Source organism: Neopelma chrysocephalum, unplaced genomic scaffold (genome assembly GCF_003984885.1).
Source record: "Neopelma chrysocephalum unplaced genomic scaffold, ASM398488v2 Primary Assembly neopelma1_61, whole genome shotgun sequence".
Classification (NCBI taxonomy): Eukaryota; Metazoa; Chordata; class Aves; order Passeriformes; family Pipridae; genus Neopelma; species Neopelma chrysocephalum.
This window is the reverse complement of record NW_020897716.1, coordinates 1,718,449-1,739,568: the sequence shown is the minus strand read 5'-3', so window position 1 is coordinate 1,739,568 and position 21,120 is coordinate 1,718,449. Positions and strand designations below refer to the sequence as shown.

General features: G+C 43.6%; 1 protein-coding gene across 5 annotated transcripts in view; it reads right to left on the bottom strand.

The window, feature by feature from the left end:
• Positions 1-637: 637 nt before the first annotated feature.
• The window catches only part of VIT (vitrin), a 55,219-nt gene continuing 34,736 nt past the window's right edge, over positions 638-21,120 (bottom strand). For 3 of the 5 annotated variants that reach the window (XM_027681605.1, XM_027681602.1, XM_027681603.1), the window contains 10 exons: positions 20,301-20,339; positions 20,161-20,217; positions 19,471-19,533; positions 15,899-15,946; positions 11,294-11,356; positions 8,399-8,546; positions 8,091-8,194; positions 7,373-7,599; positions 4,836-5,349; positions 638-4,242 (listed from right to left, as the gene is read on the bottom strand). In XM_027681605.1, coding sequence (XP_027537406.1) covers positions 4,064-4,242; positions 4,836-5,349; positions 7,373-7,599; positions 8,091-8,194; positions 8,399-8,546; positions 11,294-11,356; positions 15,899-15,946; positions 19,471-19,533; positions 20,161-20,217; positions 20,301-20,339 — 1,442 coding nt within the window. In that variant the 3' untranslated portion in view covers positions 638-4,063. The remainder of the gene's footprint in view (positions 4,243-4,835; positions 5,350-7,372; positions 7,600-8,090; positions 8,195-8,398; positions 8,547-11,293; positions 11,357-15,898; positions 15,947-19,470; positions 19,534-20,160; positions 20,218-20,300; positions 20,340-21,120) is intronic. The other 2 variants (XM_027681604.1, XM_027681606.1) reach the window with 2 other exon arrangements.

Genomic DNA, 21,120 nt, shown 5'->3' with positions numbered 1-21,120 from the left:
ATAATTTGCTGCGGAGTTTACAGGTAAGGTGTTCAATACACTAAACATGTTTACATTGGGTTGGTCCTGGCTGCACACTTAACCTCAGAGCTTTTCCTGGTTACTGGAATGGCTTCCCTCGTGCTGGAGAGCCATGGGGGAAGGAATGCAAGGAGGAAGGAGAAGCTTCTCTGCCCATCTGTCAGCAGCAGCCATGCAGAAACCCTCCTCTTGCTGAACCAGCAAAGCAGCAACAGCTGAGGAGCAGGAAAGTGCACACAGGGGGCAATACTTTCTGTGCAGGGTGGCACAGTGACAGCAGAAGTGCTGAGTGTCCCACTCTGGGAAACAGGACTTTGAGTTACCTCTCTATGAAGGGATCGCTGAACTTTGAATTGAATTTGGTGTCTCACTGAGAATGTGAGTGGCTAATGCTGGAGTTAGAGGCAAGAGGTGCTGAGATTGAGCTCTACCGAGGCTTCCAGAGCACAGACATCAGTATTTATTTCTAGGTGGGTGTTCTGCACTGTGATTGCTGAGCACTGATAAGCCATCAGCCCAACTCTTGAGTGCAAAAATGCTTGTTTCTTAGGGAGAGGGTGATCAGACAACACCTTCTGGAATGGGTATCCAGTGACTAGTTCAGACAGCACCCTGTCCTGGGTGGGACCTGTCTTGTACCCTTCTCTGGAATGCCTTTGTCAGACAGCAGATTCCACTGTACTGGTCAGGCATCTGAAACTGAGTGGCCTAGCATCAAGCAACTGGACATCTAGATTCTCTCTTGATTCAGTCCTGCCTCTAGAAAGTGTGTAGAAACTCTGGTTTATTTTTTTCAGCTTCCAAAGGAAGTCTAGTTCCAAATAAGACATGATATTGCAGACTTTTGAATATGCTTATGTCTTTGATGCCTTTCAGTCATTAGACTCTGCTTCAGTGACTTATTCCTCTGACAAATAACTTAGAGAAAGCTCACTCTAAGGATTTTTTACACCTGAGCGTATAAAAGGATATTGAAGCACCTGGGGCTTTGCCAATCTTCCATAATGCAGTAATCACCTCAGCTGTGCTTCAGAAACTAAAATGGCATAGGCCATATTTGGTATTTATTTTTTAACCCCATATGAGATGACGTGCACTGCATATGCCTTTAAGACAATTTTATTGCAAAAGATATAGCAACTTATATTGATAAGCTTAAAATAGCTTGTATATGTTGCAGAAGGAGTTCTGCTGCTTTCCTGAAACAAGTATACCTCCTTGAACATTTATCAAGATATATATGTAAGTTATCTTGTTTTTTAATAAAACAGTATTTAGAGACTTTTGTAGGTGGCAAGTAATTTGATTGCTATGAGGTAAAGGTTAAGAGGAGTGTGTTGCTTTTGTTAATGGAAGAGTGTGTTCTTACAAGTTTTGAGGCTTCTGCTTAAGTTTACAATGTTTATGAATAGGGCATCTAAGTTTACATGAGAGTCGGATTAAACCACTTTCACACTTTGAGATCCAACAATTTCAAGGTCATCTGAAGAAGTAAATAAAAAGGCACATTGGCAAATGAGCACCATAGTTGTTCTGTAAACCTAAGGTAAACCATATAAACAATAACAAACTCTGAAGCGCCCATTACAAATGCTTGACGTAAGATAGCTCTGCGACTTCCCTGTGAAAGAGCTCTTGAAAGCTTACTGTCATTGCTCGAAGTTTAAACTTTAGAAAGACGTTATATCCTATATGCATGTATCCCTTATGCATATCCTAAAGAACACATGTGGCTCTAGCTGTTCCTAATATCTTAGCTTTTTACAGAGCACAAGTGAAATTTTGGGGAGTCTCTGCAGGGTACCAGTTTTATATGCCACAACTGTATGATCAGTATGGAGAAGAATATGTGGTGGTAAGTTGTTGCATTAAAAATTAAGCCACAATATTTAGAGTAGGTATAAGTTAAGACTTAGGTCTTTTTCTCAGCTAGCCCCAAATCAAGCCCCAAGCAAGTGGTTTTCAGACAATAAATCTGGTGTGTGAACTGAAGTCCCCATTAAATTCAGTTCATGTGTTTGAGTTTTGTCCAGCCCATGTAACGTCCCTTGTTGACAGAGAAAGATGTGTTCAGCCAAACAGTAGTGAGGAGGTGGGAGATGGGGAGTATTAGGAGTTACTCTGCTTGTACCTAACTCTCTTCTTAATCATTTCTTCAAGCCAAGAAACTATTGCTGTGGAAGTGCAGCAGCACGGATTAGTGTTAAAAATTCTGCATACAAATATATTTTATGTCTTTATTTTGATTTTTTTTCTTGGAAACTGGCAATGGCCTGCACCTTCTGTCTGGGTAGCATCATTGAATTGATGATGTTCTTCTAAGAATGTTTTTTTTCTAAGAGGAAGATCTGAACCTTCCCTGTATAAAACCCACTGTTTCATCCAGGACTGTTTTTGATTACCTCTTGAGAGGACCCCAGCCTGGCTTATGTTACCACACGAGGGGGATCATGCAAAATCTGCTGGTTTCACTAGTTTGCATTATGCTTTTTTAATTGGCACTTTTTTCAGTCACATTTCCAAACATAACTATTTAAAAGATTGTGCTACTTTTGCCGACAGGAAGGAGTTTCCCTTACGGCAGTTAATTCAATTAAATTTTTATGTGGCTAATAAATATCTTAGGTCATGGTTATTAAAACTATAAATGCTGTTAAAAGCTTGATTTGCAAGTAATATGGGAAACTTAAGTTTTAATTTCTTCCCATTTCCTGTTAGTCCCACAAGCCTGATGCGGCATGGCTTTGATTGCCACAAGGTGCATGAACACATACATTTTTATTGGCTCTTTAATAATCTTGCTTAATGAACATATTTTCTTAAATGATACTGGATGGAACATAACCAGCAACTGCTGCTTCCTAATTAAAGTGCGATCCTTTTGGTCCTCCTAGTGTGTCAGTCCCCCCTCACTCACTAGTGATAGGGGTAGTTCTTCACTTAAGAAACCACTTTGTGTTTTGGTTGATCCAGGGCTGTAGTATCTACATTTTTGAATCAATCCATAAAACATAAGTCTATCCCAAATTTGAAAGAGGGTGTCTGTAAATGCTTGAAATGCTGTGTTTCCCAGTATATAATACAGAATGGCTCTCCTCACACTGGAGACTGCTGTAAGCTGTTCTGAGCAGTGTTTTAACAACAGAGTGTTGTTAAATGCTTTTCTGAGTGTGAGCAGCTTAAACCCACATTTTTTCTCAGTCTTCTTTGTCCTGGCAACTTTCCAGTGGTCCTGCAGGCCTTAAGCCACCCAAGAGCATAGGAAGAGAGCTAAGGAGGCAAGAACTTCTCAAAATCAAATATTAATGCAGTATTGAAGGAGACTGGATTCCAGTTCTTGCATGTTGGCTGCCTTGTGGATTTGGGGCTTTATTGGAGTTGATGAAGGGTTGTATGGTCCCAGATCTTGACCTTTTCCTCTCACTTGTTTTCCAGTTTCCCAGGGTTTCAATAAATCTCAGTGCTTGAGTTTACAGTAGCTGAAGCTTGACTTGCTGGCAAGACAGCAGTATGGAGGGAGTGCCTGCTTTTAAGAAGGTACTCAAATTTGAGCTGTGGTCCCCCTCTGAAAGAAACGTCTGATATGCCAGCCCTGATCTGAGTGTCATCTGGTAGGCAGTGCCAACAGAGGTGCTTCTACCACAGCTGCTCAGCAGCATGGCCACTCCCTGAAGGGACCTGGCTGCTTCAAGGAGCAGGTGGTGCATTGTTAGGAGCTTGTGTGTGTTCAGAGGTGAGAATTGGGCAACCTGGGGCTCTATTCTGGAAGCAGCTTTTCAAACTGCTGCATTTATTTCCTCCATGTTTACTGCCTCTTTTGCTATCCATCCAAATCAGAGTTTCTGAAGGCTGCAAGGAAAAAAAAAACATGAACAGTCTACACAGAGCATGCATAGGGACAGAGCTGCAATCAACCTTGCTGACTAGAAAGTGCCAGAGGAAAACACCTTCAGTGTTTCTTGTACTGAGGGCTGGCATTATTCCTGTGGCGCTTGACATGCCTTCAGCATGGTGCCCAAGGGTCCTGCCTTGCTTGAGTCCATCAGTTCCGTGGCTGGGAATTAAATTCTGTGCAAATGTTTTGGATGAGCTGATTAACATAGCGATAGAGGTTGTCAAATTCATCCACAAAGAAGGAATGCTCCTTATGGGGGTCTGTTGCAATGGCTTCCAGTTCATCCGGGGCTGCCCAAGCAACTCCGATGGAGTAAGCAATGACTCCTGGAAAGAAACCCATATTTTAGAATAAGCATAAATGTTTTCTTTGCATTAAATTTAATTTAAGACCAATACTGCAAATGTAGTTTCCAGGCCACAAAATGGACAGTGAATTGGAGTGCTCTCTCTGTATAAAAGCGATATTTTCAAATTGGAAAAAAGGTCTAATTTGTGCTTTGCAAGTACCTTTTGCCAGCAACAAAAAGGCTTAAACAATAGTAAAGCTTTTATTCTGGGTCTAAACAACAGGCTCCTGAACAACAAGGTCTTATTCCAGTGCAAATGTTTTGGAAGATATGACTATCCTGACTGGAAAGCCAAAGGAGTCGTATGTTACTAAGACAGTAGAAATCCCTTGAGATCTCCTAGACATAGCTGCGTTTGCAATGATTTATGGGATTATTTTTTCCCCCTGAAGTTGCATATTCAGATATTAAACAGTTACTGATCTTGTTAGAGCTCAAAGAGACCCCAAGGTGAAGTACTGCTCTTCCTTCATAAAGTTTCTTCTGGTGCTGTCATATCATAACAAACTGCATTTATCTGGAAAAATGCTGAGAAACATGGGGAGACCAGGTAGTGTCAGAGGAGCTTACCATTTCGGTGAGCTTCCATGGCCGGCATGCTGACGTCATCGTAAGACCTGCCATCTGTAATGAGAATCATGATCTTTCTTTTGTTGGGTTTGGATTTGCTGAACAGCTGCTCTGAGGCGTAGCTGATAGCTGCTCCCGTGCTGGTCCCACCACTCCAGTAACTGATCCTTTTAATGGCACTCAGCACATCCTCCTTTGTGCTGTACTTGTCAAAGCTGAACTCCAGCCTTTGCTCATAGGTGTACTGAACGGCCCCGACACGGGTGTCCGTGTCTGAAATCTCAAACTCCTTGCTGATGTTGGCTACAAACTGGAGGACTGTGCGGAAGTTGCTGGTACCGACACTGCTGGAGCCATCGATGACGAAACCAATGTCGGCCGAATTGAGGCACGTCTTGCTGCAAACCAGCCGGTCCGTGTCGCAGACCCGCTTCACCAGGGGCTGGACCACCTTGTGTAGGCTGAACCAGCTGGGCACGTTGATGGAATAGAAACCATTTGTCCTGCACACTGCCTGCAAGGCAACACAAGGATGAACGCAGTGGAAATTCAGTCTGCCTGTCTCTGCTGGGATATGTAGCTAAATTGTAAATATAGGCTCCTGGAAAGAGCAATGCTAGAGTCTCAAATGGCCACTCTTCCAGTCACTATCTGCTTCCCTGGGAAATGATGTCACTGTAACATCACAGATACTTATGTAATGTGAAAGTTTTTCCTGCCTTTTTTTAAAAGCTGTGGGATGGAGCTGGTATTATAGTAGTGAAAGAAATGTAATAAGCTAGTTTGCCCCCTGTCAAGCTTTTTTACATGAGTTACATTGTTCACAGGAAAAGCATCCAAATCACAGAGTTTCTGTTAGCGTGGCTCCAATGGCATTATAGGAGCCTGTGTGTTCACTGGGAAGCAACTTCAGCTCCCATTGTTCAGGGCAACAAGGAAAATTTTGCCTGCTGACAAACCCTACTACCTTGAAGTGAAACCTGGGACTTAATTTAGGTTATCCTGGGCTCATACCCTTCTAAGCAGAAAAACCCAGGCAATTTTGGTGAAAAATGCAAAAAGCCTATAAAGATTCCCTGTTGTATTGACTCTGCCAAATAGTAAAAAATAAACAAACAAAAAAATCATTAACTTTTATAAGTAAATACTCATAGAGGCCAGATCTGTGGGAGGCTTCTATAGTGGGAGTCAGGTGAGTGTGGGTAGGAAGTAGGGGTGGCACAGAAGAGGAAGTGGGAAAAGTCGAGTGGGGGGACGGGTAGAGAAGTGGTGTGAACAGGCTGGATCAAATTGTCCTTGGCTTTAATGCCTTATAAGTGTTTATGCCTCAGGTCTCTGGATAAAAATATTTTGTTAAAACAGGCTTTATCTATGAACTCAGTAATGGTGTGTGTATGTGGCTGTTTTAAAAGGCCAAGGCACTTGCATAAAGCCTAACAGCTCCAAAGAAGTTACAGTTCCCTCCAGTCTGGGCTCCTCACGGTGTGCTGCCCTCATTTGCTCTTCCTCCTGTCTTGCTTCTATTTTAGTGTTACGATGCAGCAGTATCAAGTCACCATTCCCTCTTTACCTTCCTGTTCTGAGTCCATTCTACTCCCACTTCTGCTGTGTCCCTGGCAGGTTTGCAGACACTCACTGTAGTTTTGCTCTCTTAAAAATATTAAATGCACATGAGACAACAATCAAATTAAATGCTGACCAGAGACAATGCAGCTCTTTGGAGCAGCTCTGAAGCTCATGGGAATGATTCATGGCAGAGCAAACCAGCTTAGATTGGAATCTGTTTTTTGAAAACACCGGATAACTAAACTGCTTCCTGAGCCCAGCCTGTTCTGGCACTTGGTAGATATCTCCTGCTGTAACTGGGTGCCAGCTTGCCCTGAAGCACTGTTGAGCAGGCAGCTACTGTTGGTGCCACATACAAATCGATCAAGGCTTGCATTCTCAGTTTTGGCTGCATATGGCAGGGGTTTACTCTTTTTCTGAGAGCTACCATGAAGCAGCAGAAACAAATAACTGAAAAATCATCTGCATCAACAGTGGAAACAAAATGTTTGAGTTACCCAGTATAGATGAAAAACTAAAATGCGCCTATGTTGCAACTGTCCCAACATTCGCTTGTATGGGACCTGTTTGTAAATGCAACATTGACATTAGGCTGACAGGGCTTCTCACCCTTTGCTGAGTGGGAAACGCACAGCAGTAGGCTCATGGAAAGCTCAGGCTGCAATTTTGCTTTGTCATGCTACTGTATGTTTGGAAAACCTCTTGCCTCAGTATGACTGCAGCTGTGTACCAGTGTTTAGTCAGTCAAAAGCCCCATGATGTACCTCAAACCAGAACTTTACTGAACTTCATTCCCTTTCTGACTTCAGCATTACTGCCTGGCTTTTTGTACAGGAGACCTCAGGACAGTACATACAAGCAGGACAAGAAATAACCATAAGGGTAAGAAGGAAAGGGAAATGCCCTAAATTAAATAGGTTGGAAAACATAGTCAGAGCCAAGCTCCTGGCCAGACTCAGCCTACTAAATACCTTGTCCACAAAGTTCGGTTCAATAACATTCTGCTTTTCGTTTTGAGCAGCTGCTTCAACAGTGACAAAGAAAATGTTGATCCCTGATTCTCTGGCCAGCCTTGAGGCCTCTTCCACTCGGTCGGTCGGCCACCCGTCCACCACCACTACAACCACATTGGGTGCTCCACCTCGGTTTCCGTTAGCATCCAAAAAGAAGTTTTTGTTAACAAATGAAAGTGCCTTCCCTGGAATAAAAGAGGAGTTGGGGAGTTATAGATCTGGAAGCACTCTGCCTGATAGTATCCCATGAAATGGTAAGCAGAGGGCTGACTCAAGCACCGGAGGCTGCAGAGAGCTGGGGAAAGCAGTTTCCATGGCTGCATGAGTGGGAGGGAGGTCATTGCTGTAGGTGCCAGTGCTTCCTGAGCCCTCCTGTACTGAACCCCCTCCCAGAGAAGCTCAGGGTGATGAACTGAGTTAGCAAGGATTCCCAAAGTACCATGAGAACTGCCCACAGGGAGATAGGTCTATCCTCTCCACTTGCAATGGATTTGCAGTGCCCTGGACCAACACATGCAGGTCATGGTGGAAGCAGTGCCCTCTCACCAGCACTGTCCTAGCACTGAGCACTGTTTGGTCACAGCCTCTGTACCCCAAGAGGAGGTATCGGCTCACTATAGCCCAGGCTCTGAAGTCCTTCCTGAGCTGAGGATGTGTAAGCAGCCCCATCACCTACCAACATTGGAAAGTCCCCCTTTCTGTTGAATTTTCTCAATGGCATTTCTTAGGTCCTTGGAGTTGGCATAAGTTTTTAAGTTAAATTCTGTGGAAGGGTCATCACTAAAAGAAGAAATGAGAGCAAGTGTCAGTGTTTTGCTTCGCATACAACACAAAAGCTGTAGGACTGATCTGTGCTACCTGGTTCCTGAGTATGAGCTGGAGTGAGACCCTTAGCACACATCAGCCATAGAGCTACAGCTGCCAGAGTGTGCAGTCGTGCCCTGGGAGTCGGGCAATGGGAGTAGCTGCACTAGAAACTCTTACCCATACTGAATGATGCCCATCAGAGGACCAGCACTGCCAATACCAAGGGCTTGAGCCACATTACCAAGGAACCGCTTCTGAAGTTGAAAGCGGCGCTTGCCAATGCTCCAGCTTCCATCCATTAAGAAGGACAAATCAACCTTGCAGTCTGAGGAGAGATAAAGAAACACGGAAGATATTTTTAGTCCTTTCTGATAGCTGTGCTTCTTATGAGGAGCAAAGGCCTAAAATGTCTGCATCCAGTGATTTGTCCTTCTGTGTAAACTCTATGAGAAGCCTTTGACAAGGACAAATCACAGCTGGGGGCTCAAGTCTCTCCTACTCACGGGTAAACACAATTCTTGGCGTAATTTTGTCCTAAACAACCTCTGAGCTTGGCTGTGTGACAAAAGGGCAAGAATCTTTTCCCAGGGGTCAGTCTGGGAGCACTGGATTTGGCAGCTAGAGAGGTCAGCCATGCAAGAGCAAGCTGACTTGTATCCTGTGCCCTCAGAGCCACAGCTGGGGCTCAGCGTGCTTTATTTGCAGCCCAGGGATGGTGGGAGTTTGTAAAGCCAGCCATGATCCTTGGATTTTGTGGTTTGGCCACCTGCAGAGCACAAACTACAGGGATTTCCTTGGTTATACTTCTGTGGACTTAATTGATATAACAGACATAACAGGAACAGTTCTTCACATATGGTGTTAATGCTACTCAGAAGACAGGGAGGTTCCCGAAATGTGTGATGACTGGGATGTGCCTCAGGGGAAGGAAGCCATGGGGTCTTTTCAAGCAGATTGCAATCCAAGATTACTGACAACAATCCTGGCAACTCTGCTCTTTTGAATGAAAATAGTTCCTTACTTTCATTCTGGGCTGGAGCTCACATCAGAGATGATGACTTTGCCTGGTATACTCAAACTGAGTGGAAGCTGGTTTTTTACATATTGTTGTGGACCTGTGTGTGCAGCAGCAGCAGCAGTGTGCTGTTATGTGTTGCCTCTCTGGGCTGAAAACAATGTTCTAGAAAAGGTATGCCTGCACCCAAACAAGCTCTTCCCTTTAATTACACAGATGAACCTCATCTTTGTGCTTCTGCAAATGCTGTCTTCATCACTGCCAGCCTGCTTTCATGTCTGAAAGTTAGCGGAGAAACGTTCATCATTGGTGTGCGAACAGGAGTGGGATAAAAATTTGGCTTAACTAGAGCGCTAATTAACATTTTCCCTTTCCAGCATCTGGGTCATCCCTATCTCTTGATTTCCCTGTGATGATGCCCCCTACCAATCAGACCGTCCAAACTAGTGTGTTTTAATCATTTGGTAGCCCGAAGGCTACAAAGCGCCAATTGTTCTTACTGGCTTATGCGACTTCCTCCCGTCTCATTACCTTCAATTTTTTCTCCCGTAGCTGTCTCTTTTTTCTAATTCTAATAATGCTGAATTACAGGACCGTGACTGAGAACTGTGTCCATTCACAGCAGATCGTGAGGCAAGGTCGGGAACCCACAACAAATGTCTCAATTAATGGCCAAGTTTTCCTGAATTTCTTGTCCTTCAAAGGGAGCTACACCATGAGGTTTAGATGTGGAAAGTAGGCAGTTTGTTAGCCAGCAGGGTCTGGGTATGCAAAGATTTACATACACTTATATACAGACTTAATTTCTGGGGAGGGTTCGGACAGCCAAGAGTATTTTGGTGCTGGGACACTGCAAGAGCACAGGCTAAAGGTACTTCATAGGGAGGTGAGCACATTCTGATTTGCAGGGAGGCAAGATCTGAATTAGAGCTTTTATTATCCTAGAGGTATCAGCAGGATGAGAATTTTGCTTCTGGAGTGTCTTATCTCAGTTCAACTGCTATAAACACAGATGTCCTTGCCTGCATCTCTGCTGCACTGAGCTCTGCTTTCCTGCAGTGCTATGGGGTCTGTAGGGCAGAGCCTTCCCCTTTTCTTCTTCTTTCCCTTATTTCTGTGTCAATTTCAGGTGGTTTTGACATCTTTGGTAGGGAAAAGAATACTTTTAAGTACTCTTAAGAGTACTTTTTGAGTACTTTTAAGGAGTGCCTGGGAATATATAGGGATTTGGTTCAGTAGTTAATGTGAAGAGTCCAATCAGTGTTCAGCTGCCAGCGGGTGGGCAAGAGAGGACCCAGGCACCGCTGGGAGGGTGAAGCCCCCTCTCCGAGGTGGCTTCTCATGAGGAGGCAGCAGACAACCCCGTCTCTCCACTCAGAGCTTGCTTTCTCTTTCTTCTTCAACTCTGGTCCTTATCTAAGGATAAGTTAATGGGCAAATCTGCCTTTAATTATAAAGGGCATAGAAGATTTCCTTTTTTAGAGTAGGGAAGCCTACTTTTTCCTCACCGGACTTGAGGGATCCTTGATGCTCCTTCTGCATCCACTCTGTCCTTGCTGTGGCAGGTGCCAGGTCCCTTTCTTAGGTGATTTTCTTTCCTCCCACCCACTGCTGTGGGAAGGGTACCCGCACACAGCATAGCCATGGGAGTCTGCTCTGGTCAGCAGGGCTCGCTTGTCTAACCCTGATTGCAACACACTGGATTGCCATCCTCCACCATCGAAGTCCCTGAGGGAAGAAGCTCTGCACCACAGGAGCATGGAGCCTCACTGATACTGCCTGGGAAGAGGCAGCAGTGAGCAGCCACCATCTCCCAGCCCAGGTGAGCTAAATTTTGGCTGTTATTTCCTTTCTTGTAGAAGCAAAAACCAATTACATGTATAAGAGGGGTCGGCAGAGAGTGCTCGCTCTTTCTCTGCAAGAGAAAAACATGTTCCGGGATTTTCATAGGCTTTCTTGAAAACATACCTTTTGCTATCTAATTTGAATGCATTCTAGCAATATCTAATTAATAATATGGTATAGGTTAATTATGAAATTAATTCTGAAGTACGTACTCTGGTTACCCTGGGAGATGGACTCCAGTGGCTTCGGGTTCAATTCTTCCTTTGAGCTGAAGCCTAGAAAGAGAAACGAAAGGCTCCATCAGTGTGCGCTTAGTGGCTGCCCTTGCTCTGTAAGGAAGCAGGCAACAGAGTGACTGCAGAGACCCTGTGGCCTGAGGATTGATGTGGGAGGGAATGGGGGGTAAGCTCCTTGGAGCTTACCTTTTTCCCCCTACATCACTCCCAGGGTAAAACAAGAGCAGACATTTCTCTCCAAACGCCAACTTCGAATCCCCTTTGGGAGTCAGTCCCCTAACTGCCAGGGCTTGGGAGCAGCATGCACAAGTAGAGGGCTCCTCAGGAGCAGAGGCTGATGGCCATGGTGTGGGATAGTGACTTCCCAGCAGTTTGCCCCCAAGAACTGGCACTGCCACCCCGCTGACTCAGCATGCTTTACAGTGAGCTGCACATCTGAAGCAGATGAGCAACAGATTTAGCATGTTGCTTTTCTGTCTGGAGAGGAAGGCACAGGTAGTGAGTGACTCACCCCTCCATGTTATAGCTGGGGAAGCAATGCAAGCCACAGCTCCTTGGGTGCCCCCGGAGGACTAGGTTATTTTACAAAGCATGAAAGAGAGGGGGTAGATGGTGTCAGAGAGATACAGTTAAGTCATGGAAAAGTCTCATGGGCCACTAGTGGATTTTAGCTCAGGACTCAGGCAAGGTATTTGGGTGGTAGCAGCCTTGGGAACGTGTGTTTATGTCCTTGTGAGATGCACTGACTCATAGGGTACCATTAGGCTGACATCAGAAGATCTGAAAATACTGAACTTCACTCATGACTTGAACAAGTGTCTCCTACAGTGCAGTATCTCCCTTCCAAGCAAGGGCAAAGAGCTGTTCCTTTTCACTACAGCATGAAAAGATTAAGGGGATTTAGCTGGGCTAATCCTCAGAAGAGACATCAGTGATTAGGCAAGCCACAAACTGAACGCTCACCAAGAAAGGAGTTGGTCTAAAGAACACCAGAACAGCTTATTATTTTTGTAAACAGCACATTCATTTTTTATAAGAAAAGGAGGAGGAAGACTTCCTTAAAGTTTCATCACCAAATAAGTCAAGGAGAGACTTATGGACTTTGGAGACACAGCAAAAAGGTAACTTTAGAAAATGTGAGCTTAATATAGAAAAAAGATGAGAAATTACTAGGTGCCACAGAATTTGTCTCTACACAGCAACCACCCATAAGCAAGATGAGCATGAGAGCAGTGTATGTCAAGGAACATCAGGGAAGGTCACCAACTGAATATGATGGGAGGCGTAACAACCTAAGCTGGTTGCTGAAGGTATTAACAACCAAGCCATATTAATGCAGAAAACTGCCAAGAAAATGGGGAGAAACACAAGCTCCACCTCCCTCTGTCACCACTCCTATTTCTATTTCAGTTAAGTCTAATAATCCACCCCTCAAAATTGTCAAATATAACCTCTTTGAGTCCTTCTACCTGCATGCTGAAAGCTGTGCATAGTTCTGTGTCAGGGACCACGTTTGTAGTAAGTCTGAGTATGCAGGACCTAGAGTAGAGCTGGCCTGGTACCTTCTCCCCGACCAAGAGGCTATAGCACACTACAGCATCCATATGGGACAGGTTGCTTTGGCTTCTCAGTTTTAAATTCAGCTGCCAGTGAAGAAAGTTTCTGCTGCAGAGACAATACAGACCCGTTAATAGCAGCACTGTGTGATTTCCCTCTCCTTTGCTTGTCCCCAGGCATCTGCTGTCACTAGAACCAGGACACAAAGCTAGCTGGAACCCTGGGCTTGGCCTTGTACAGGAGCCCTTGTGATAACCTATGAATGAAATAGATGAAAGGCACAAAGAGTAGCCCTACTTTGTTTATGGCAAGAGCTAGAGGTTGCCTTGTGTGTTTTGTTTGAGAATTTCCCTGGCTATGTCTGGCCAGGTTAGGACCGTCTGAGGGCTGGTGTCGCTTTTTGGTGCTTTGTATGTGGTGCCCTGTGGTGCCTGCAGCCCCACATGCAGCCTCTCTGTACTCCTGCCCAAGCATTGAAGAGGATACTTTCTGGACAGGGAATAGGAGCTCTCCACCCATCCTGACACTGGCTCTTGTGACAAAAATGCCTTGCCCCCACAGTTAGTGGAGCTGACCCTCTTGTGCCAGAGCAGGCTAGACCCATTCAAAAGTTGGCTGGAAAGCCTCTTTTCTTGCACATCTGGGATGAGCTCCCAGGCAAGGAACAGGGGAGAGTGTGCCTCCCATGTGGTATATGTGTGCCTATGGGAGGCTCATTTGGATGCAGGAAACATGATCAGGGAGAGGCAGAGTGGTGGTGCTGGGGCAGCACTACCTGAGGCTAGGTGCTTGTTCCTGACTGAGAAAAAATCATGTGGAACAGGGGTGACACCAAACAGTTCTGTCCAGTGACATTTGTGGCAGCAAACACTTCTGATCTCTCTCAGGCCTCAAAGTCTTGCTGACAGGGACCAAATCTGTCTTTGGAGGAAGGGCACAAGGCAAATTTTGTGCAGGCTTATCGTGGGTTTATCTGATGTGGAAGTTAAGGGCAACGTGACTTGGATCCATACTCATCCTCTCTTTGTCAATCACATGGATGAAAATGATTATTGTTTTTTTTCTTTAAAACTTAAAAGAGTCATCAGCTTGCCTTCCTGACTGTGTATGTTCCAGTACAGTCTTTCATTACACAGGCATGTAATAGTTCTTCAGTAACAGACCAAAGCCACGCTTTACCCTGCAGCCTGCACACTGTATTCCTCACATGTGCCAGCTTGGTACCCCATATGTGCAGTTCCCCCTCAGCCTTGCCTTATTTGCAGAACAGAAAGTAGGTGGATTTAACACTGTGGTGAAATTAGATATTAACATATGCCATCCACTTTAGCAGCTAAATTGTATGCGGAAGCGAAATCATAGCTTCAGATTATCTGTCTCATGCATTTATCTGCATCCAGTAAAACCCGTATTCCTTTCCCAGGCATACACCTGGCATTAACTTTGTTGGTATAGAAAACTCAAGTGTAGGCAGTGCAGCATTTTTTATTTTTATTTGCCAGTACAATTATCAGTTCTTGAAGGTTGTGGGTCAGCTGGCTGATTTGTGCTTAGTGGAACAATAAGGTCACCCACCAAATGCTCTTCCCCAACTAACTGGGGAGGTGGTCAGTCTCTATGGGCCTCACTGCTCTGCCAGTCCAATTTAATGTTGGTATTTCCATGGGAATTTCAGCTTGCTGCATGGGCAGTCTACGCCATGCTAATTAAAGTTCCCTTCACTGATTGTCACAGCTGTCCACACTGATTAAACTTCCCATTCACTTGAGTAAGACAGCAGTGACTACATCCACGCCAGAAACAATTCCTTTGAAGTGACAATCTGAATTCATCAGATTTTATCACACTAGTCTATGCTGGCACTTCAGTTGCTGAGAAACTATGAATACAACATCCCTTCCCCCATGCCCAACCTTTCATTGCATTTAATGCAATCTGTCATTTTCTGCCTCAAAATATCGCTCTGCACCCCAGCCCTAGAGCTGTAGCTTTTCTCAAATAAGCACGCTAATGGCTTAAGCTACAGAGAATAGAAATTCTTCCTCTCTTTGGCTCAGGCAGCTGGAGAAGGGCAATCTGTTTGTGTTTGAGATGATGCAAATTTTGCCTCAACAGCTATCGCTGCTGACCCTGGATTCACAAGGTAATGCATATGGGTTATGCTGCTCCTCATAGCCAGTGCAAGGATTAGTCATGCCTCAGCTTTGAAGTAAGCAGAGTGTTCAAAGGAATGGCCTTTACAAGGGCCACCAGCACAGCCCTCTATAGCAAGAAAACTGTGATGGAAAAGATGTCTTATATTGAATGGTCAAGCACCTTGTAAGAGAGCGAGTTCCATGTCATGAATTGGCCTGTATCTTGCGTGTCTGCTTTTAGTGTTTCTGAGCAAAGGGAGCCCTAAATGTGGAACATGTAGAATCTGCAGTTCATAATGTTCTTGATCAGGGGTTGCACAAGTCTTGGTCTTGTGGCTACTACAGCCTGCTACAAATGTAGGGCTTTTTTCCCCTCACCAGTATTTATTAAAATATTATCACCTCCAGATTGCCAGTTTTTAAGGATAAAATGTCAGAAAATGTCAGTGATGCTCATTATTCTTTACATTTGACTTAAATCCTCCTTTTCTTATCTGACTGTCTTCCCTAAGTACATTGACATCAGAATAATCTGATTGCAGCTCTAAACTGTGATCCCAGCTGTGACATTCTGAAAATACTTTGTCATTTACAAATGGATTTCAGTAGCTAGAACTCTTTTCCTGTAGTGTAGCTGCCAACTCTTTCCAGAACTCATCTGTTCTGCTCCTGCTTTAGGCAGGAACTCAAGACTGATGCAAGCACAGAATAATTTACTAAGATGTAAATGACATACCTTCTTTATAATTTTACATGCTGTAATTGCTTCATAAAATGAGATTGTTATCACTAGTGTCACGGGCCTGATGAATAAATAGATTTAGCTTTTCCCATGTGTGATGGAAACCACTTATTCCCTGACTAGTTACTGGATATTTAAAATATTTACCTGTGTCAAAAAGGCTCAATCCAGGTTTCCATGAGTCTGTTTCCATTGCTTTTACACGTGAAAGAGAAGAAAAACTATGACTGACAATAATGGAATTACTAGAGGTTACAGAGTTCTGACTTAATTTAGAAATGTCAGTTCATACCTACATTAACAACTTAGGAACTGAGGAAATCAATAAACCTGGAAACCTTTATGCACACATTTCAAGCCATATTTAGGAGTCTTGTATCACTGCCTCCAGAGCTCTGATCTTTTTTAGGGTTTTAAATACACCTCTTTATATCTGTTTTGGTCTTGTTCCTCTAAAGTACATTGATACTGAGGCACATATACTGACTTCAGTATACTTTTGTTTGGTTTAGGTTGTTTTGCACTGAAAATCTGCAAGTACCTCTCACCTACAGATTTCTGTATCCCCACAGCTCATCCAAACACAAAGAAGTTGCCTAAATATTGCTTGCCACTTGTCAGGCATGGATAACTTCATCAAAATTGCTGCTTTTATAAATAAACCCCAAAATGTCTTTGTTTTTGAAATCTGCTGCATCTCAAAAAGTGATGGTGAATCACCAGATGAATTCCCTTGCAGCTGACTAGGACAAGAACAGTTCCTGAGAATCACAGGAACAGAAGATTAACTCTATCGAACACCTGATAAGCTGCGCAGAGCTGGTGCACTTTTGACTAGAGCCAGTGGGTGAACTACAATGTAGGTTTGGAAAAAGTAATGCATGGGCTTGCCAGTGTCTTCCAGCCTAGTAAAAGCACTGATCCTGCCCTTAGGTTGCCTTTCCAGTGAGGAGCTATCAGCTTCTCTTTGGGAGGGAGACTTGTTGCATGAGACAGATGAATGAATAAGATGTGTGGTCTTGCTTAGGGTAGGAGGAACCCTAATGTTTCATTGTGGAGCTGCATATAGATCTGCCCACCTTTTCTCTTCTTTGTATGTAGAGATGTGAGTTGAAAGATCAAAGCAATGGAATGTGTGCATCCCATGTGTCACAGGTTTCTTTCTGCTGTCACCTCATTGACAGATATTATCCTCAGAACACAGGCTCCTTTAACATCTCTGACTGTTTAAACTAAAAAAAGACAGACAGATGCTTTTCAGAAAGACAGGCAGATGCCGGAAAAGAAAAAAGACTGTTTTTTGTCAGTAGGTGCAATGCTGAAGTTTTTCTAGATTCAGTCTTAAGAACTACTTAAACTTAGATGTCCACACATGCTCTAGTCTGCCCAAATCCCTGTTGATAAGAGCTGTCTATTGCTTCTTCAACCAGTCTTCTCAGTTCACCCATTTAGAACTTTCTGTGGTGGTTTACTTTCTTAATGAAGAAAAACACAAGATAAGTGCCAAGGATTTGTAGTGGTTGGCTGCAAATATAGAGAATATAAGAATATACAGCTTTCATGGTGACCTGTTAATCCAGGGAAAAGTGCTATTTCTTGCATGTAGTCCTAGGCACATAACGAAGAAAGCTGTCAATGAAATGCATATCTGAAAGTGAAATGATTATTCTTTTAACTAAGGCTTTTTTCTTCCCCGCTTGAAGATGCCCATAAAAGCAAAGGACTGATTTTTAAAATACTCCAAGACTGGTCTTTAAAAAAAAAAATGACACATCACCACAACTCTTCAGTATAATTGCCTTGAAAAAGGCAATTTTGGGCTAAGTGAGTATAGGATTTCAAGAGAGTTAATGTGTGTTGTCAAGAGCTTGGAAGAGTTGAGACCTTCTGAAGAATGCATTGAGAAGCTGCACAACCAACTGGTATGTCAGGGAAGGTGATTTCCCAGCACACCCTTTTGCTAACCTGAGCTGATGAGAGGAAGGTTCTCGACAGCATGGCCAAACCCCCAGAGCCGATCGCTGCTGTTTGCAGAGCAGCATGCACATGCTCAGCAGGATCAAGAAGAACAACTCGCCTTTCCAAGAAAGAAGGACTTGTTAAGGAATTTCCTTTTGATTGTTAGAAAAATTTGCTGCTTGAGAGCAGCATGTCTGAGCTGCCAAAGCCTGGGCTGAAAAAAGGATCAGGACTCACTGGGAATATGACAAGTATGTGTTTGTGGGGTTTTTCCTGCTTATTCTCTGCTGAAGAAAACAGAATAATTGATGGTGGGAAATTTGTGCTTTGAACTCACTTTGGGGGGACTGTAAGGTACCTCAAGTGACACTGACTTTGATTTACTTAAGGCTCAGCACTATTCTCCTGGGTTTTTTGACAAAGATTTGGTTAGCCTGAGAATTAGCCAGCACATCCTTTGGTCCAGATGTTAGGGCTTTTTCCATTTTGGCCCTGCCAGAAAGACAGGTCTGCTGCCCCAGACTATCCCCACCCTTTATATGGTGTCACATAATTAGTGCATTGCCATGACCGATGTGTTTACAGGCAACATATTTACTCTGCTATTCAGCCCAGGAAAATAGTGCCCCCCTCTTCCCTCTAAAGGTGGGTACTGAATTTTGACAAGGGCAAACGGAATTGAAGGAGCACAAAAAATGTGAGATTAGGAAAAAAAGAAATATCTGTGACATCTGTATGGCCAAAAATATGATAAAGACAAACACAGGTGGAAACCAGAAGGAAGAGAAGGGGAATGAAACAAGAAAGAGTAGAAAAGTGAGGGAACAGAGTAAATCTTAGGACAAGAAGTGTATCCATTTTAAATATGCTGCAACTAAGTCAACTTCTAATTGTCATTTTGATGAGGAGATTGCTGGGTAAGCTTACTTGGCTGGTATTACCTAGAAAGCCCTAATGCATAATAGCGTCCTCTAGTCTCAACGTGAATGACGACTTGGCTCTTTAATGTTGCAATACTCCTCCTGTGCTTCCCAGCTCTCACCAAAGCCCTCAGGGCCCCAGGGCCACGTTAAAGTGCTGGAGCCTCTTGCTTCTCAGTGGGTCTGGTTGCCCGTGCTGGAAGTCAGTTCTGCCATGGTACAGCACTTGCCTTGGCCACTTGACTGTTGACAGGGCTGCTTGCTGGTGAAGGATCAATTGTGTGGCCAGGGAAGAAGAACAGTACAGGTAATGTTTCTACATTCAGTATTAAAAGGAACCTCTACCTTCACAATTAGTGTACACATTCCTGGGATCCCCCAAATTTCTTTGGTTTTGGAGCCTGCTGAAAAATTGTCTGAAAAAGTGATGTTTTGCTCTGAGTTACAGGCAGATGAATGCCCTTGCCGCTGACTAGGACAAGAACAGTTCTTGGGAACCACATGAACAGATTTAGCTCTATTGAAGACCTGATAGGCTGCACAGAGCTGGTTTTTTGTTTCTTCTTTGTTTCTTTGTTTCTTTTGTTTCTTGTTTTGACTAACAAATCAGGAAAATTGCAAACACTTTGTAGATGTTGATTCCCACAGCCTGGAAGAACAGCTCACCGAGCTTTCCTTTGCCTTTTGCATTCAGGAAGCTGCTAGTTGGCATTCAGTGCATGAGTCTGGCCCTGGTCCTCCTCCAGGATACAGGAAAACAATCTGCAGTGCAAGGGCTAATTTGGGGTTGCTAAAACTATGAACGAGAGTGGAAAATCTGCTGCTAGCAGTTTTGCTCACCTAGGTGGGCTGGAGAGCCGGCAGCCCTCTGGAAGGTGGCAACAGGCTCTTGGCGCTGAATACCTGGGTGATCCAACAAAGAGGTGAGAAGTCAGATGCCAGTGGGCAAGGAGAGAGAAGCATGATCACAAGGGATGCAGTGATCCCAAATTGCCTTTCTGCACATTTTCAAACCAAATGAAAAGGAAGAAGGGAACTACGAATCTAAAAAAAAAAGAGCTTAAAAGCTGAAGAAGGTTGGCAAAAGCAGTAAAGTTTCAATGTTAGTAGGTGCTGCACAGTGCAGGTATTAGCTGGTGCACTGGAACAACTGGTAGTGAGTCCTGGGATGCTGATCATGTTTAGGGCCTGAAAACAAGTCTCCTCTCAGGGTCAGGCCTTCATCCCACAAACTTACACAGACACGAAGTTCCTCCCTCATTTTGCAACAGCAAATATTATAAAAGACCTCTATAAATAGTTTTAGAATAATATGTTGAGAACAATTCCAAGTTTTATTAATTCTGTTTACTTTTTTTCCCTAAAGGTTACACTAGTGTCACACAATGGCCAGTGTAATATAGGCTCTCACTACATCCTGCTATGAGTATGGTTAGAAAGGAAAAACAGTGCATTACTGCTTGACTCAGTAGATGTGAGTTGTGGAACTATCTACAGGGAGAAAATAGAGAAAGATTGTAATGCCTTTACCTGTATTGTGTCGTACAATATTCCTGTTACTCGTAGAGGTGGAAGTGCCCCTGAATGCTTTGAAAATATTGTATTGGTTAGCACATGGAACTTAAGCACAACATTTTCTAGTATTCTAGCAATACAAATCTACAACATACCTGTATTCTGTCCTCTTCCTTGTGCAGCCTGAACCTGTCCTAAGTAGACAGCAAAATGGAAAAGTGTGGTTTATACCATGTTTGGTTCAGGATACTACTACCTGGCTTTTTCACTTGGTTTCATTTTTTAGCTGTCAGAGTTAATGCTTCATATGTGAAGTTTTCATTAATAGACTTTCTCAGATGTTAACTGTATCACTTGAGCCTGCTTAAAAAAAAGATTGCTTTGCTCTGAAGGTTCCCTTCAGTTATGATTATTACTTATACGGGTCTCTGGTCCGCATTTAGAAGATTTGAAGTTACTTCTGTGGTTTCCTTTCCCTTACAACTTTCTTTCTCACCCACACTGGTTATCTATATGTATTTCTATTTCAGTACCATCCAATGGTACTGGTTGTGTGAGGAAGGTTTTAACCCCAAACCCAACCCCCACCCCCCCAGACCATTTACTACCCTTTCTGCAGAGAGCAAGCAGGCAGACGGTAAATAATGAGACAATGAAATATAATATGGGACAATTCATGTGTCTGGAATGTCTTTACACAGAAGGCTTTTTTTAAGGTGATTGAGTTGGGTTATAAATTCACATTGTTCAAAAATACTAAAGGCTCAAAGCATTTGCAGATGAAAACCACGTCTTTAATCATGCCTTTCATTTCATTAATTATTCTTAAGAAGCTTGTTAACAAACTTATCCTTTAACAAGCCTTTATTCATTAATTTTCCCAGAAAGATTAATTCCAAAGCTGGGTGAAATCAGTGGGAATGGTCTAACTGACTCCTGTCAACACTGGACAGGGGCCCACGAGATTATTTTATC